Source organism: Ixodes scapularis, unplaced genomic scaffold (assembly GCF_016920785.2).
Source record: "Ixodes scapularis isolate PalLabHiFi unplaced genomic scaffold, ASM1692078v2 PGA_scaffold1__304_contigs__length_218370807, whole genome shotgun sequence".
NCBI classification, from domain to species: domain Eukaryota; kingdom Metazoa; phylum Arthropoda; class Arachnida; order Ixodida; family Ixodidae; genus Ixodes; species Ixodes scapularis.
Genome location: NW_024609846.1, coordinates 6,444,971 through 6,463,818, shown reverse-complemented (window position 1 = coordinate 6,463,818; position 18,848 = coordinate 6,444,971). Strand labels below are relative to the sequence as shown.

At 47.9% G+C, this 18,848-nt stretch overlaps 1 protein-coding gene across 1 annotated transcript; it reads right to left on the bottom strand.

Annotated features, from left to right (window-relative positions):
* Nucleotides 1-2,232: 2,232 nt before the first annotated feature.
* Nucleotides 2,233-18,555, bottom strand: LOC121836007 (the record flags this gene model as incomplete). The annotated part of the gene is made up of 2 exons (XM_042290612.1): nt 2,233-2,259; nt 17,935-18,555. Coding segments are annotated over 2 exons (648 nt in total), but the record flags the coding sequence as incomplete, so codon positions are not given.
* Between the last annotated feature and the right edge of the window lie 293 nt (nt 18,556-18,848).

The following is an 18,848-nucleotide window of genomic DNA, read 5'->3' as shown; positions in this document are numbered from 1 at the left end:
GCCTCCCTCAGTTCGTTTACGGTCCTTTGAGCTCCCTGCTCATTCACTGCATCGGCAATGTCGAGCCACGACTGTTGTCTTGTCTGTGCAGTAACTGCAGGACCGAATTTTCTCGTAATTTGTTTCCTTCTTGCCCCAACTTCCCGAATTAGTTTCAACCTCTCGTCTAATGTCATGCTTTTCTCCTCTGTTCGCGAACCCCCGATGCTGACGCTTGGTCCATTTTCAATCGACGTTTGCGGACAGGACACTATCGTCTGCTACTTTGGTTTCTCTACCTGCACCTCTGGGTTTCGCTACATATCGCAGTAAGACGCAAGATAATCCCAATATCACTTTTAAAAACGAAAAAAAAGCGACAGGATGATCTCGTCAACTCTCTTTGTGGTAAGTATTTGTTCATTTCTCGTTTCTGCGACTTCTGCAGATGACATCGGCAAGGTTGATTCGTATACAGCGCTTATACCTTTCCCATTGGTTGATGCATCGACCGACCGTCGCGGTCAAAACCAGACGCCGCGGCACTGTTTCAGCGTAAAGCTAAGCTTCTCGTCACCGTCGAATTTCTGGCCACTGGGGATACGTAGAAACCTGGATGCTGTCGGCGCACTGCGAACAAAAAAACAGTATAATGTCCCAGCTGTTCACCCGCAACGAAGACTATATCGAGGATAACCCCCTTTCTCCGCAAAGTAATCGCTGCTCACGAGTTGGCGTGCATAGTGTAACAAAGTAAACTTGTTAGTATAAATATATACCAACACTTGTTCGCAAAACATTTTTTTACTCACCATAAAAATAGTTGCAAGGCTTATGTACCGTCATATGTCTTGGATCGCGGACTGCTGAAGAGTGATGCGTTCGCGGAATGCTGCCGTCGCTGAGTTTAGTAGTCCCTCTGAACTACCGCTTTGCTTGACGTGCTAATAGGTTGATGGTGCGTCATGAATATAACAGCCGGGTCGAAATGAATGTTCAGCAGAACCAAGGAGAACTATTAGCCCTCACTAAGCGACGTCGCGGCCATTTTGCTTGTAGGTACTGCTCGTCCCTCGGCGCCACTGCTCTCCCAGTCACGTGACCTAAAATTCCCCCCTCTAGGGACAATAGTTAACTTTAACCCACGGTTCGCGTTCGAGAGAACGGACCCAGGAAGTTAGAGATGTAAAATATTTAGGAGTTTATTTTACCAGCGATTCATGCTGGGCTAAACACTTGGATACAATAACAATAAGGCAAACCGCGTTTTATATATCCTCAAACCGAATTTCAAAAGGGCGCCGGCTAATATTAAAGAGTCGTTATACATCAGGAATGCTAGGCTAATTGTAGAGTATGCATGTCCACTGCAGGACATATATTACCTAAATTTAAAATCAAGACTAGAACCCGGGCAAAATATAGTTGCTAATTTTGCAACAAATAATTACGATATTCGCTCAAGCGTAACAAGTTTAAAGAAACAACTGGATTGGAAATCATTAGACTCATGGAGAAAATATCTTTGAATAAATATTTTCAGAAATATTTACTTATACCAAACAGATGTAATAAAGGGTAACTATTCTCATAATCTTGATTACCTTTCCTGAAGAGTGGACCATCCGCAAAAAATAAAACTAAAATATTAGATGCAGCACTGATATGCTATAAAACTCTTTTTTTCCCAAATCGATCGAGTGATTGGAATTGTCTTCCACATCACGTGGTCACTGAGACTTCAGAGGAAATGTTTTCTTTTTTGTTATTGCACATGCTTTAACATTGATATGCTGCATTATAATTCATGTTACTATGTTTTATGATGTTTGATACAGCCTTATTGCACTTCCTTCGTGCAATGCTAGTCTTTTATTTAAGTGCTTGTTATAAGTGACAACCTGTTTTCTGTGCTGTATTATTCCATTTCTTTTTACACAGTCCTCATGCAAATCTGTAGCGTGCAATCGGTGACGCTGTGCATTTTTGAAGAAACCACATAAGCCGCTTTCAGAACACATCGCTCCACAAGATGCCCGCAGATGTGCATATTGTATATGAGACTTTCAAGGAATTAACTGGCCCGAGTAAATATTAAAAAAAAAAAAAAAAAAAACTTTCTGTTTTTCTTTTTTGGCGTCCCTTCAGACACGACATACACCTAACTCCCGTCAAAGCCGACAGATGGCGCCACCGCTCCATCAAAGGCGCCCGCCGAGGCGAGTACACGTGATGACAAACCTTTATTTTTGTTTAATATCCGTTGAATTTGCAGTATTTCTGCAAATGACATACTCGTGCACTGATACAGAACGCCCAGAAATCGCGCGGAACCTTCGTGTCGACAAGAGTATCTGTTTAAGGTGAGTTGAGAGCAAATGGTTGCGGATGGACCCCTGGATGGATGCCACAGGGCCGTGCGGACATCTGTCGCAGCGGCGTGCATCAGACGTGCGTTGTCTTGTGGACAACCTCCGTGGGTAGGGAAGACGCGTACGTATTCATGCATCGAATTCTAGCCGCGGTCGGGTGCATACCTGGATGATAAAAACACTTCCAACATTATATCTGAATGTAAACTCAGGGTGCTATAACAAATTTTAAATCATGAAAAAATGCAATTACGCTTTCAGATAAGTATTTATTTAAAACACAAAAATAAAACATTTTTTTATTATCTTGAAATATATTTGGAAGCGCATTTGGCTTCCATAGCTTGCCATGTGCTATTTTTCTAAAAAGTAATAGGTTAAAAGAAGGGTTGTGATCGAGTAAAATATGATGTACACAAACTACGACGATTAAGTTCAGGATAAATATATCAGCATTTGTAATTAAATTTATTTGAGTTATGTGCAAGCATATAGACAAACGTTTCACAAAAGATTCTAGACGGGTTGAAAGAAACACGCTTTGAAATAATAAAACAAACATACTTATATGTAATGGAATCCAAAAATACGAAACATTCAAAGAAAGCTAAATAAATTTTCCAAATAATCGCATTTAATACGCAGCAGATTCCGGAGTATATATATATAAATATATATTATACATCCACCATGTTCAAAAATTTAGAGAAAATAAAACAGAAAATTTTAATGTTTCCCAAGCTTGTAACTATTAACTCATATCAATCTCGCTTGTTTGTTGCGTATCCTATACATATAATATGCAAATACGCCAATTGTTTTCATTTGGTTGCTAACAGTTAAGTCCTTACTTTAATTATAATATCATTGCAAATTGGAGCAACGTATACGCCTAATAACGCTAATATCATATATTTTGCGTAGACGTGATCCATGTTTGCGTTATCGTCCGTAAACAGGCAGTTCCATAAAGTTCGAGATGTCATGCCAATATAAATTAGAAAATCGGATTTAGTCATTTGTAGCTCAGTGAAGGTGATCACCTCCAGGTTTATTCAAGATGCTTCTTAATCTGGTTATACGATAATAATGGTATAATGGGTAAGAGCCTTCATCAGTGTGAAAAAAAAAACATTCGCCAAGGCAGTTATTGAGACCGTACCGAGTACAATGTAACCAGGCGCACTTTATATTTAGGTAGTCCATAGAACATGTGCTAATTAATTTTCTCACTGCAAGCAATGTCGGCCTCGCCAAAGCGAATCCAGGACAACCGCCAGAAACTGTTTCGTAGAATGAGCGTGTCTAGTTTCTTTGACCCGCCCCTCGTGTTTTTCGCGCAGTTTTAATGTGTTAGCTTTAGAACGCTCGGTTCGACGAAAACCCGGCGGCGCCTTTCGTTTGTGTGCGGCGAGGAGACAAGAAGAAGGAGGGGGAGAGGGTGACAAGTGCGACGCTCCTATTGAACCGAAGCGCCGACGTCAGCGTGCGTCAACCTCTCATTCCCTTCTCAGCGCTGACAAACTGACAGACACCACCGGGTTTTCGTCAAAACGAGCCCTTTCGTTCGTTAGCTGCTCCGTTTCCCGAAAAGTAAGGAAAATACAAGATGCGTCTTTTTCACTGAAAGAAAAAAATCTAGACTTATTCGTTTTAGGAATTGTTTGTGGTGATGTAACGACAATATTTCGATTGTTTATTTTCTTGAAAAGTAACAGAACAGGCTACTCTAGTAATTTCTAAAAAAAGAACTAAAATACGCTATTCGGTACCTTCCTCTGAAATTAATAAACTATTGTTACTTCAGTATTGAAAAAAAGTAAATAGGTGTAACTTGATCCCTGTCATGCGTTAGGTAAAATGCTTAGACAAACCACGATGACGACGGATGATGACAAAAAACACTACGGACATAATTGAAGACAAATCCCCGAGACTGGGGAAAAGACGAAGGACAACACAACACACATTAATGTGCAACACACTATGTGTTGTGTTGTCCTCCGTCTTTGCCCCAGTCTCAGGGGTTTGTCTTAAATTATGTTAAACCTTCACCCGCTCCTTTGCGCCCTAACTTTTTGCTCACTACGACCGATGACTAAAATGAGCGTAGAGATGACTACGGCCAATGATGTCTGATGTCGAGGACTACTGCCTTAAAAACGCAATGCGTTTGACAAGCGACGATGTGCGTTGACGGTCAATGGCAACGACGACCACGGACCTCCAACGAAGACGACGACCAAAAGGATATTGCGGAACTCTGGGACAGAGAGGATAGGACGTCGTGTTATCGCTTTTATTTTGCCGCAATAATATATGCATGTTGCCAGTACTTTGTTAAGCGTCAGGCCTCTGCTTCTTAAACGGAGCGTAATGTTTCGCTCTTGGGTTGGCAGCGCATATGGCTCCCACGCACAGGCACCGTGCTTGAACAATACAATCTAGAAGACAAGGCTTGCGCTTTTCCGCTCATGCGGCGCTGCTTCATGGATAGAAGCAGCGCCGTCCAGGTTGCATCTTGCAGGGACTCACAACCACTTATCTCTATTGAAGCAGGCTGGATCCCGGATAGGCAACCCGTCGGTGGCACCACCGGCGCCCATTGCTCGGCACCAGGCAATAGAGGCAAGTAGACGGGAGAAACACACAAAAGGAAGAATGTTGAGGCTTATGCGCGGTGCTCGAAGGCGAGTATTTTATAATGTGCTGCGTTCATTATATCGATTATTTGGAGATCAAATCGATATTTGCCAAGCGTCCGAACGCCGATTAAAACAGGTTCAAATCTGCCGGAGAACCACCGACTCTTCAGGCGTCGCATGCTTCAGTTACTAAACAAAGCACACGTTCAACAACTGAGCGACACGCCCCGAGTTTCACTCCATTACGGTAGACTTTATTGCAGTTCTAAGCAAAAGCTTGCACCAGATGTACTATCGGGGAAAAATTAAATGCGAACAGAGGAGCGCGTGGCTCGCGGTACATGGTGCGCCGCCTGGAAGTGAGCCTAGGAGCGAGGGTGCGTGGCCTACTGCGACGTGTTCACGTCCCTCCCTCTGCGCTCCCCAAGCTTTAGCAGAGCGCCTCTTAGTGCGCTGAAAGCTATCACCGCTATCTTTGCTGGCTCAGCGCGTGCGGTGCAAAGAAGCTCGCCGCACTCGCCGAGCAGGCAAAGATAGCGGTGACAGCTTTCAGCGCACCGAGAGGCGCACTGCCGAAGCTGGGGGGGCGCCAATCGAGGGGCGTGAACACATCGAAGTAGGCCACGCACCCTCGCACCTAAGTGCACTTCCAGGCGGCGCAGCCTGTACCGCGAGCCACGCGCTCCTCTGTTCGCATTTCATTTTTCCCCGATAGTACTCTGTACAACCGCTTGAAATAATGTGAGTCCTCCTAGTAAATGTCTTCTAGACTATCGTCCGCTAAGCTCCGACGGCGCATCTTGTCTTTTAAAAGCAATCTATTTAAAGGCAAAATGGTATCGTAACGCTTTTGGTATTTGCGTCCAGAATATAAACTGTCATATCCAAAAAACGCCATACATCTGTAATTGTCGAGAACACACTACAAGGTAAGAAATTGCAGTCTTCACCATTTCTCCCCACAGACTCCAACGAATTAGCTGGTGTCAAGCGACAGCTGCCGGTCGCGCCGCGACACCCCAGCAATAGAATCCTCGATCGGCGATCCAGCCTATTACGATACAGAATAGTGATCACAACGAGCGCTTTGAGGAGACTCTCGGCGAGCTTCAGCGTGTTCGCAGCTATGGGCAGGTAGGAGATCCACTAACAATGACGTCATCCTCGGGCCTTGTCTTCTAGGGGGTACTAGGGTGCCTGGAGTACGTCTTCGACCGGTGTCTTTAGCGTCCTACTCCGCCCATAGATCAACTGTGGTCCCGAGGTGGCAACAGATGACGTCACAGAAGCCGGGGTGTCATGCTGCCGGATGTCGCGATCCTGGCGGTTGGTCGGCACAATGCTGGTGAAAAGCACGAGCAAACGCGAGGTTCGCCGTCGTCGAAGCGTCCCAGCTTGTGGCTACCGTAGCTTCCATGAACCGTCACGCTGGAGACCTACCTGCGTCAGAAGAGGCGTCTGTCACATTAGGCGGAAATCGAGGGACCATATTTTTGGACGCGGTACACACACCAGTAGGAGATGCGTTCCAGGCTCCACAGTGGTACCCCAGGCAGCACAAAACGTCCTGGAAACGTCGAGAAAAAGTCCCGGACGTCCGTGACGTCCCGCATGACTTCGATCACGTTTTTTCGATGTTGAGGCGACGTCCTTATATAACGTTCCATTAGAGTCCAATCAGTGACGTTGTGACGACGTTGTATTTAAACTCAAACGTCGTCAACGTTCCCATGACGTCGATGCACGACGTTCTCACAACGTCCAACGCTCACGTTTCTTTGACGTTGAACTGAAGTTCATAAATGACGTCCCATTATCGTCCTGTCAGTGACGTGCTGGCGACGTCACGTTTCAACTTTAACGTCGTCATCGTCGCCACGACGTCAAGACAAGACGTTTTAGAAACGTCGAACACTCACGAGAACACTCACTTGTCTTCAAAGTTAAAATGAAGTCCAGGGTGACGTTACATTATTGCCCCGTCAATGACGTTTCAGCGACGTCGCGTTCACACCTCAATGTCGTATACATCATACAAGACGTGCTGGCAACGTCGACCACTCACGTTTTGTTCGATGTTTTTAGATGTTTCAGCTCAATCTCCAGCCGCAGAATCAGTGTGGTAAAGGTGACAGTGCTCAAGAGCCGCAAACAAAAATTAATTTTTGAGAGGTTCAGAAGTTTAATTATTCATACATTAATTTGCGTATTTCAAAATGCTATTAGAGAGTTTTAGTAGATCGTTCCCATGACTCCGATAACGATACCCGATACTCCGCCACAGCCTCCCTTGCGCATGCATAGTATCGTTATCGGGGCTATCGGAGGTATCGGAACGATCTACTAAAACTCTATATTAATTGCAAATCGATGACGCTAAAGAGGTCATTTACGAAACTCAATGTATACAGAAGAAAAAAAATAATATGAAAGCATGTTGGGAATATCATTCCTTTTAGATGTGCTTGTTATAATTTTGGTTTGTTTAAAATATTGTTACGGGTTTAATTTGCGAAGCCCATGGCGTCTAGAACGGATCGAATTGTACCATTATTGCATTTTGCAAGCGCGTTGTCGTCTTCCATGGGTCCTGGGCCCTGGCACGCGCCTCAGGGGCGCCGCTACACTATCCCCTCTCCAGGTGATTTCAGGCCTGCATCCTTTCCTAAGAGCATCCATACTGCTCCGCGACCACCCGAGATTGTTTTAAGGTTCGTCAATTTCTCTTCGTATTTTGTAACCCATGCTCACCTGCGCACAACCTAAAAATTCGCATCAACATCACAGTTCATCCATAACACCAACTTCCAGCGCCTTAGCGCTTTCGGTAGATCGGGGCGCAAAGTCTTGTCACGTGACTGTCAGTACAGATCTGGCTTCCGTTGCCACTGGTGACGCACCCAAACGAAAGTCGCATGCCAGCACACACTATATCAGAGCACAACTTCACTGCACGCTTGCGCATTTTTGGAGTTGACTCAAAAAAAAAAAAATAAAATGCCCGGCAATGAAGAAATCCGGTAGATACTGTCAACGGTTTGTGGAAATTGATGTTCATGATGCCAACCCCTGAATGGCCCAGATGACGGTCCAAAAAGCGTTCAAGCCCAGTCCGCACTTACGTGCCGAAAAAAAAAAAACACAAAAAAAAAAAGAAAGAAAGAAAGAAAGAAAAAAACTAAACCAGCCGGCACGGCGCGAGAGAGAGGGGGAAAGGTAGGCAGAGGAGACGCCAGTGGCATCTCCATAGAGCCCCATGCGATGCGTCGGGAAACTCGGCAAGAAGAGAGCGAGAGAGAAAAGTGGGGGAAGATAGCGACGGGGGACGAACAATTGACAAGCCTCAGTTCCGGATGCACGTATTTTCTCAGTCGTTCCCAAAATATTTGGGAACGACTGAGAAACGACTTTCAGAGATCGCTGGGCGCATGCGCCGACCCGGAGAGAGAGGGAGGAAAGGGAAAGGCGCCATTTTTGGTGGCTCTCTCGTCCGCTCGGTCGCACAGACAGTGCTGGTTCGGCTTGACTCCTCTGCTCTTCTCGCGGCTTGGCTTCATAGTCGTCGAGCCTCACCACCGCGCAGCTGTAGGTTGCACAAATAAAAGCAAAAATGGTTCAAATGGAAGCCTTTATGGAGATTCAGCAGCCTTTGCGGGTGGTGCACAAGAAGACTCGATGTCAAACACCCCGCCATTTTGCCCTGGTTTCAACAGCCTAGGACGCGAATCGCCCGTGTCAGCCGGCTGGATCATCAATGTGACGGCGCGACATTTTGATTTTAACTAAAATACAGTAAATCGGAACATGATGGTAAGCCGGAAACGGGTAGGAAAACGAAAACGCAAAAGGAGGCAGAAAAAGGAGAGGAAACGTCTCTTGAGACAATGCCTGTTCTCTTTTTGCGTTTTCCTTTTCCTACACCAGTCTCAGGTTTAATGCTTAAAAATGAGCGTGTTGGTGAATAGATCAAGGACACAGGACTTCTTAAAAAAAGTTTTGTTTTCGTCCCTGTCCTCGATGCATTATTGTATATCAAGTTTACCACCATGTTCAACCTACACCAGCTCGCCTGCACTCTCGACTATTTTCCCGTTAATAGTAAATGTGCACGCGAGGTTGTGTGACGTAATCACGCCATACACGGCACTCAAGTAAAGAATAACACGATAAAGCTTTCCGTCTTTCAGGCGTGCGCTATAGACATTCGCGTCGTGCCATGTGAAAAGAGAAGAAAAAACAGATAAAAATATCAGTCGCTGGCAAAACATTTAAAGCGTAGGAAACGAATTTAAGCTTCACGGAGACAGAACCCTGATGGAATGCCTTGGCAACCAACCGTGAACTCCTTTGTTTGCTGATCTCACTTTGTCGAAGGTTCGTAAACGTGCTGAATTTAAAGAGAGATTGTTTCGAGCGTACCTTTCCTTACTTTTTGTTGGTGCAGGCGAGCCTTCGCGATATCAAGACCGCCCGGATTTCACACCGCCCTAGTTTGTTTACAAATTCCCGAATAACGGTGATGATCGTGCGTTCGCGCGGTACACAGGACGGCTAAGTGACGGACGCAATAAGCTCGAATAACTTAAGCGATCAAGGGGAGGAAAATCAGCTGTTTGTAGTAGCCGGGCCTTATAAACGGGGCTCACAAGCTCCGCACAGGGTAGATGGTTGGGTCGGTATCGAAACTGGTCACCATTGCTTTCCTTACATAACACTCTGCGACTCTGCCTTGAAAGCGGACCCCTCTTTTAGTAGCCAATTGCAAGACGCGATACCGAAGTGACGATTAAGTGGCTCCGAGTCGATGGTAGAAACTGACGCAGCGTCGGATGTCTAGGCACCCTTGAAGGTATAAAAACGAACGAGGTCCTGTGTATCGTAGACAGTAGCTTTTGTTAATCCTCCAGGTCGTCCTCAGCCATTTCGAAGAAAATATGCACGCCAAACGAAGACAGAAAGACACGTTCAGAATGGGGAAAGACGGAACAACGCCACCAGAGAAGACACGTAAACACATGGACCGGGAGGCACGCCAGGCCTGGCGCGGACGACGGAGAGACGGTGCCAGAGCCACCAAAAGTGTTTCGAGCGATTCCCGCGAGGGCGCGCCACGATCGTGGCCAAACTATGAAAAAGGTCAATTGGCCCGAGAGAGAACAGCTCTGGGACCCGGTCCAGCTTTTTCCGAAAGCCAGTCACTAGCACCGGCCGTCACGTCTACGGGTCTACAAGGCAGGCTGCTATGTCGCCGTGATTTTTTTTTTCGAATCTGCATACAGTATAAGTGCTGCGATTGGATGAGTCGTTCAAGCCGCTTCCATGAAGAAGTCGGTGGTCGCCAAAAACGCCGTCGTATTCAGTCACAGCTCGAGGACCTTTTTCAAGGCCGTAACGCTTCACACGTTGAATCGTACTACTGCTCGGATCAAGGTGCCTGTGAGGATATGAATGACGCCCCTCAGAAAGCAAGTGGCAGTGCACATAACGGCGCGTCAAGTCCAGTCTCTGATCAAGACCCTTCAGACGCCTCCGACGATCCCAATCAAGAACGCCCTGCGGACGGGATCCCCCTTCTGAAACCATTCCCGTGCACGCAGCGAGAGTACCAGCTACGCGCAATGGGACGGCTAAAGCACGCGCGTCAGCGCATTAATCAGAAGCGGAACGAGGTAAGCGGTGGAACATTCCGCGCCGCGTGACATCATCTCTTGTTCACTTATTTAGGTGAATTTGTTTGTTCTTTTAAATCTTTGAGGCTGGCACATCCAGGGACGTCTTTTGGAGGTGCTCCGTATTGCATCTCTAGTCTGAACATCCTCAAATAAACAGTTAGTACCAAACCTGTGTTTTAGTTACTTCCTTCGTACTTGCATGATAGCAACTTGCCTTCACATAGTACTAACAAAAAACTTTCTTTTTTTTTTTTTTTTTTGGGGGGGGGGGGGGGGGGCGACACAACGTTTTCCGACGACGGCTAGGGAACGTAATTTGGAAAGGTGTCTCGACGTTCTGTGGACGTCGTTGGTAGTCCGGATGTCGTAAACACACGTATCATAAACGTCGAAGGAGGACGCAACGGCCCACTGAGACGTGCATGTGACGTGCAACAAACGTCATTCGGAACGTCCCCTCGACCTTCTGTGCACCTTTTCTCGCGGACATTTAAAGGTTTTATCGACGTCGAAGGAAGGTAACGTCCGGACCTTCGACGTCGTACGACGTCACGTTACAGTCGTCTTCGACGTTCTTTCGACGTTTTCTTCACGTTTATGTGCTGCTTGGGACTGCTTCAGTTCCCGTCAACCTGCTTCTTCCTTACCATTCATTGCTCTTCTAAAACGCTCCAGTCAACTTTTCAAAAAAAAAAAAAAAACTCGTTTGGGAAATTGGCATCGAGCCTGCTTTGAAAAGGTGGCACGGATCCGTATTCGGGAACCGAACTAAGGGCGATCGCAACGCCGCAATTGCGTCCGCAGCGGCCACTCCGGGAACTGCAGGGCTGCACCCATGTCCTCCCAGATCCCGAAGCGCGCGCGCGAAGGAGGCCATGCTGCACGTATTGGTTCAAGTCGAGTGGCGAGAGTGCCTGTGACGCCATCTCACAATGCCATTTCGCAGCAGCTATATAAATCAGCTTCCATGATTTTACTCGGCGCTAAAGGGCGGCGCTGTTATTGTATTTATTTGGATCCGGTGGAGTCGAGTGGCCTCGGTTTCAAGGGTGAGTTTCTCAATTGAATGTTTTAGTAACACTGGCTCCAGTTGAATCTTCCTACTTGACGTATCACCTTGCATAACATTTCTCAACCATTTATGACCTTTAGGAAAGAAGCCGTGGATGGCTGCCTCTATGCGCAGCCGCTCAAGTCACTGGATACTCCTTTCTACAAGTATCGACAACGGATACAAACTACAAAGTACATTCCTTTGGGACAAAATGGCGACATTCATTTCAAACCTCTGCCCTGCGCCGCCATTTGCTTCCTAAAACCTGCACCGTCACGCAGTGGGAGCTTCAAACAATGTCGCTATCAACCGCAGCCAACATTCGATTCCCCATGGAGCGAAGCAACCAGCGTCAGAAAGCTTATCGTCACGGCACTCATCTCCTCTGAGCATCTGCTATCGCCGACTAAACAAATCTCGCAAAGAGAACATAGAGTAATATAGTAAACGTAAAGAGAGGATACGGAAGCCAATTCGCGGCCCAAATAGTGCGTTTAATGCCCTCCGCTACGTGGCGCTTTCATGTAATTTGGTTAAAATTAGTTAGAACTCTTTCTATGAGACGTATTAATTTTTAAAATTGTCATGCTTTAGCATGACAATTTTAATCTATACGTCAGATGGCCAAATATTAATCTATACAGCATGACCAAATATTTTTAATCTATACGTCACAAAAACCACGTGAGAAGTGGCGCCTGCCGTGGCCTGCCGTAAGGCCTGTCCGCCTGCTTGCCTGCACGCCGCCGCCTCAGCATCATTCTGCATGGCCTCTGCTCGGCCGTGCGTCGTTCGTTTGTGCCGTGCGTGCCGTGCGTCTGTGCTTTTTGCTTCAGCGTGTTCGTTCGGCTTTCCATCAAAAAAGGTGACTGATGACTGCCCGCGCGCGTACTCGCATGCTCGATGTGAGTCTGTGGAGCCGAGCGGCTTGAGCTTCTCCCGCTGTTGTTTCCGTCGGGCTGTTGGGCTGCAATCGTGTCTGCACCTTGATTTTCGTCGAGATTTCTTTGAAAAGAGACTTGACTTCTAACCCTGCGCATGACATTGTCCATGGATTTACACATAACGGTTTTGGAACGCTGTTGCAGATCGAGCATTGGTTGTTGTGCTCTCTGGAATTTCCAGGAAATGGGTTAAGCCCCTTGCATACACTGTTGTACGCACTTCAACACCGTCTTCTGTTATCCGAAATTTCCTCATTTCTCTCATTGCGGGAGCTTAAGACTGTTGGCTTCACAGTAAAGGCATTGGTGTATGATCAAGGGGCTCCAAACGTAAGCTTGGCCAACCAACTTGGTGTGTCTCTGGGTAAGCCATTTTTTGAATTTGACAACGAATATGTTTGCTTTGTCTTTGATGTTCCGCACCTCATCAAAGCAACCAGGAACAATCTCTAAGCACACAAATTTTGCATCAAAATGAGGTCATTGAGTTGTCCCATATTGTTTAACTTTATTGTTCTACCCATGAAATGAGATTGCGAATGGCTCCGAAACTTACTGAGAGACACATTTTTCAAGACCATTTCAGTAACATGAAGTAAAGCGTGGCCCACAGCTAATGAGTGCCTCAGTCTGTCTTGCAATCCTATCCCTTGTTTATGAAAGGAGCTTCCTTGAGGCAGCCATGGCTACAGCCTATGTCTGGGATAGGATGGACAGACTTGCTAGATAGCTCAGAAATCAAGAAGACGGGGCAGAAGTTGCGTCCTACCATTCTGAAAGGAGAATCTGAAGCACTCGATTTCCTTCACCTGCAACTCGGATGGATTTCGGCGTGGAAGTTCCAAAGTAGGAGGCAGCCACAAACCATCATGGGGTGGCAACGTGTCCTCATGCTCTGGGAGGAGCTTTCCAACTGTCGTGTGTCTCGCGGCACGATGAAGGAAGTGACAGCCAACCAAGCAGTTCCCAGCAGAACAACCCCCAGCCTTTATTCCGCGCGCGTATATATCGCCAACCGCCGTATCACTGATAAGCGGAGAGCGAGGCGAGTCACGTACGCAGGTCAGATAGTGATTGACAGTCAGTGATGGTACAGCAATATTATGATGATGCGGTCAGTATGACACCACATTTCCCCTTTTTTTTTAATGCAACAGTGTAACTATATTGCCCCCAAAAAACAAACAGTGGAACACCTAAAACAAACTTAGTGATGCTAGCTACACCCATAAAATTGCGGCCTTTTCACGGGTCGACCAAAACGCGTGACGTACGTCCCCTGTGTACCGCTCTCTTCTTGAGCTGCTGAGTCAGAATTGAGCGCGGAAGGCTCTGTCAAATTCGCCTCGTTTTCTGACTCTCCATTTTCCCCTTCCCCGGAATCCTGCGGAAATTCATAGAGGGAACCGCTTGTGATGGAACCGCTTGTTTCGTGTGCTGGTTCCTTATATAGTACCAGGCCTCGCCGGTTCCTCTCTAGCTCTGCTCCTGTTTCTGTTTGCACCATATAAGACCTTGGCCGGGAGGCTGGTCTCAAAACCGTAGCCCGGGCTCGACAGTCCTTCAACCACACCTGGTCTCCAGGTAGCAACCGTGGAAGTGGCCTGGCCGCATGGCGGTGGTCGTAGTCGCGCCTTTGTTTGTCACGGAACGCCTCATCCTTCCTTCTGAGGCTCGCAAGGCCTCTTGCGGTGCACGGCGTCAACTCTTTAGGGTGCACAGGTAGCGTAGAGCGCAGGCGTCTGCCCATGAGCAATTCCGATGGGCTTTTTCCGAGAGGGCCTGGGGTGCTTCTGTAAGCCAGAAGTGCCAAGTATGGATCCGCCGATTTCTCTAGCAGCCTTTTCACTGTCTTAACTGTGCGTTCCGCTTCTCCGTTAGATTGCGGGTACCGAGGGCTTGACGTCACGTAACAGAACTGGTAGCTTTCTGAGAAAGCCTTGAATTCTGTAGATATAAATTGACTACCATTATCAGTTACAATAAGCTCTGGAATACCATGTCTGGCAAAAAAACTTTTCAATTGCACAATGACAGCGGCAGACGTCGTTGACGACAGTAGCGCGAGCTCAGGGAGACGTGAAAAATAGTCAACCACAACGAGGTACGCTTTCCCCCTAAAATGAAAAAGGTCTGCACCTAGCTTTTGCCATGGCAGAGCGGGGGTTTCTGAGGGCAGCATCGGTTCCACTCTTTGAACACGGAGCTTTGCACATTGCAGGCAGTTGTTCACCAGAGACGCCAGCTCCGAGCTGAGACCGGGCCACCAAACCGACTCGCGAGCTCTAGCGCGACATTTGACAATACCTTGATGACCTTCATGCAATGAAGCCACAACTTCCTTTCTGAGTTTTTGAGGAATCACAAGGCGAGACTTATACATTAGCACGCCATCACAAATCGTAAGGTTCGCTCTTTCTGACCAATAAGGCCTTAACCAACCGCTCACAACTGTGAAGCGTGGCCAACCATTGCGACAGTAAAGCAAAAGTTGTTGGCGTGAGGTGTCCTGCTCTTGTGCCAACCTTATTTTGTCGAGGTGCGCCGACAGTCTCAATTCACTGACGCAGCCGGCTACAAAACTAGAAACGTCCTCAGATGACAGTTCCCCCAAAACAAAATCGGTTTCTTTGCGGGGCGCCCGAGAGAGGGTGTCCGCAGTAACAATCTGCTTTCCGGCTACGTAACAGATTGAGAAGGAAAAACGCATGAGCCTTAAAGGGGTCCTCCGGAGCATTCTGCGATCGTCTGTTTATGTTTTTATATTGCGTAGTAGGTGCAAGTTAATATCTATACAAAGTTTTAGATTACAAAACCGTTTATTAAGCAGATGGCAGAAAAAATATATCGGGACTATTTTCTCTTGGAAGACAATACCCCATTCCCTGCCCATCGCTAAAACTTGACCAATGGAAATGCTGCGTCTCGCTGTGAATGCGAACGTTATTATTCCAACACTTTTTAAGCTCGTTGTAAATTAGAGTTTGAGAAAAACGTAAACTGATTGTGGTGCGGGAAACATAGTCCGCAATTATCGCTCCAAAACCAGCGAACTATGTTTTCTCCCCGCAAGCTTGTTGCTAGGGGGTGATGCGTCGGCGCGTCGGCTCGTCTGCTTCCCGGGGCGTCTGCAGGCGTGCGTTTGCGGGACACATGTTCCTTCTTCCCGTGGATCCCGACTCCGAAGCCAGCTTTGCGATCCTTCCACGTCAACGAGTCAAACTTTTTCTGGTGATCTGTGGGATGCGACTGCGTATTTTAGTAGCAGCGCGACGGTGCGGTGCGACGAATGACGACTGCCGAGCACGAAGTCCGAGTTCCTTGACGACGGTCCGCGCGTGTTCGAGAGATTCCTCCGCGGGTCGGCGGTCGGCGGCGTTGGTGACGCGCAGTGACGCCGGGATCCTTCGCTTGCTATTGGCTGACGCGTAAAGAGATGCCCCTCCCGTTTTCCGGGGTCATCTCAGAAAGGGGGGCGTGCCGGGGATTTTGATAGCAATTTTAGTAGGGAAATCCGCCGCGCATGATCGTAATTTTATGATTTTTAGTATCTCTAGGGCCTGTTTCCGCCATAAATAGACCATCGCAGAACGCTCCGGAGGGCCCCTTTAAGCGAAATCTTTGTACTCTCGGCGGAAGCACATCTACCGGCGATTTCCCAAGAAGCGTCACCAGAGGCTTGTGATCAGTTTCAAACTGAAAGTCCAGACCCTTCAAATAACATTCCAACCGTTCTGCTGCCCACGTCAACGCCAGCGCTTCTTTTTCTATTTGAGCATACCGCTGCTCGGTTTGCGTTAAAGAACGAGAAAGATATACAACTGGCCGTCTTTGACCATCTGGCTGCACCTGCGCCAATACAGCGCCGATCCCACACGATGATGCATCGGCTGATACTACAGTGGGAAGCCTCGGATTAAATTTCGCAACACAATCGGCCGAAGAAATAACCTCCTTCAATGAATCGAAAGATTTTTGCTGCGACCCGCCCCAGCACCAATCTTTATCCTTCAACAGCAACTCCCGCAGTGGTGCAGATATTTCAGCGAGATTCGGCACAAACCTCGCCAAGTAATTAACCATGCCCAAAAATCTACGTATGTCTGCAACTGACGAAGGTATGGCCATTTCTGTTATGGCCTGTACCTTTCTGGGGTCTGGTCTGATACCCGAGTCGAAAACAACGTAGCCAAAAACGCCACTTCGCGAACCGCAAACGAGCACTTAGCCCGGTTAAGGGTGACGCCGGCAGTGCTCAACAGTTCGAGAACGGCGCGCAATCTGTCATCACGCTCAGTCTTTGTGGCTCCAAAAATTAAAATGTCGTCCATCATGTTTGCTACTCCCGGAAGCCCGTCCAAGACTTCGGCCATTCGCTTTTGAAAATGCTCTGGTGTCGAGCTGATTCCAAACGGTAATCGCCGGAAGCAATAGCGGCCATACGGGGTGATGAATGTTGTTAATGTCTGGCTTTCCCTTGGCAACTTTATCTGGTGAAGCCCAGAGTTAGCGTCCAGCTTCGAAAAATACATAGCTCCCGCCAACTGGCCCAAAGTATCGCCCACTGTTGGCAAGACAAAGCGTTCGCGCAGTACACTCTTATTCAGCTGCGTCAGGTCTACACAGAGGCGAACTTCGCCAGAGGGTTTCAGTACAGGCACTATGCCTGCACACCATTCTGTTGGACCATCTACCTTCCGTACCACCCCATTGGCTTCCATCTTAGATAACTCCGTTCTAACAGCCTCCTTTAATAATAATAATAATAATAATAATGACTTTATTTTCAGTGCCCAAAAACAACCACAGCGGTCTTCACTTTGGTGCACCTGTTCAATCCTAGAAAGGAATAGGAATGCGCCTGGGCGTGAAAATAGCGAAAGGTATCGGGTTGGCCTTCAACCGAATGATGTACTCGCCAGACAATGCCCCAAGACCGGAGAAAAGCTGGGGTTACCTTTGCTCATAATTTTTATCTTCCAGCACATCTACAAATTTCACCACACCGAGCGCCTCTATGGCGGGAGGACCTAACAAAACTGCATGTGCCGATTCTACGACATACAGAGTCTGTCGTGTGGTTTTGCCCTTCCAAAAAATGTCAGATTCAAACGTGCCTTTCAAGCGAAGGCGCTCATTTCCTGCGCCAGTCAGCTGTGCCGACGAGGGCGTTAACTTAGGCGGTGCTCCTGGGAAGCTGGGCGGAACAACTGACACTTCTGCCCCAGAGTCTACTCTTGCGGAGACCGGCATGCCATTAATGGACACTTGAACAAACCTAGCTTTCGAAGCGCCAACTGATCCTACAAAATAGGTAGGTTGGTCCCATTCGAGCGAAGAAACGCCTACCTTCGGCTTCTCAACCTTGTTACGGCACACCGCAGCAAAATGTCCTCTGGCGTTGCAGTGGTGGCAACGCGCGGAGCGCGCCGGGCACTGAGTCCTGAGGTGGTTCGGACGTCCGCAATACGTGCAGAGCTGGTGGTGCTGCTCGGAGAGCCGCCACTGCTGCTGCTGCTGAAGTGAAGGCAGCCGACTCTGCATGTTGCCGGGTGCTCCAGTGCGTCCACTCCGCTGGCCCACGGCGTCGACTTCCCCCGAGGTCGCTGCATCTGAGTGAGGACGCAGCTCCTGCTGCTGGCGACGAACAGTCTCCTTGAGGCGGGCCTTGGCTAGTGCCGTCTCAAGAGTGAGGCTGGCATCCATTTGGAGGGTTTCGGATAACTTTGCATCGGCAAGTCCCACGACGAACCGGTCACGGATCATACGGTCTCTGAACTGTGCAAAGTCGCAGCGGTCAGCGAGCACATGGAGGTCGGTAACGAACTGGTCGACACTCTCCCCGCTCTCTTGCTTGCGACGATGGAAACAGGCACTTTCGTAAACCACGTTCTTTGTGGCTACGAAGTGGCCGTCGAACTTCTTCCTCACTGTATCGTAACTTTGAGACTGCGTTTCCGAGAGGCCAAACGTCTGGAACATTTTCCTGGCCTGCCTTCCCCAGGTATACAGAAGCGTCCGCACCTGGGCTTCCTCCGACCTCTCGTTGAGACCCACGGCGTAGCGGAAATCGTCGAATTCTTGAATCCACTCCGGCTATTCTGAAGTTCGGTCGAAGTTGAATTGTTTGGGCGGAGGAACTGCCAGAGGAGGGACCGCTGTAGGTACTTCCATCTTGCAAA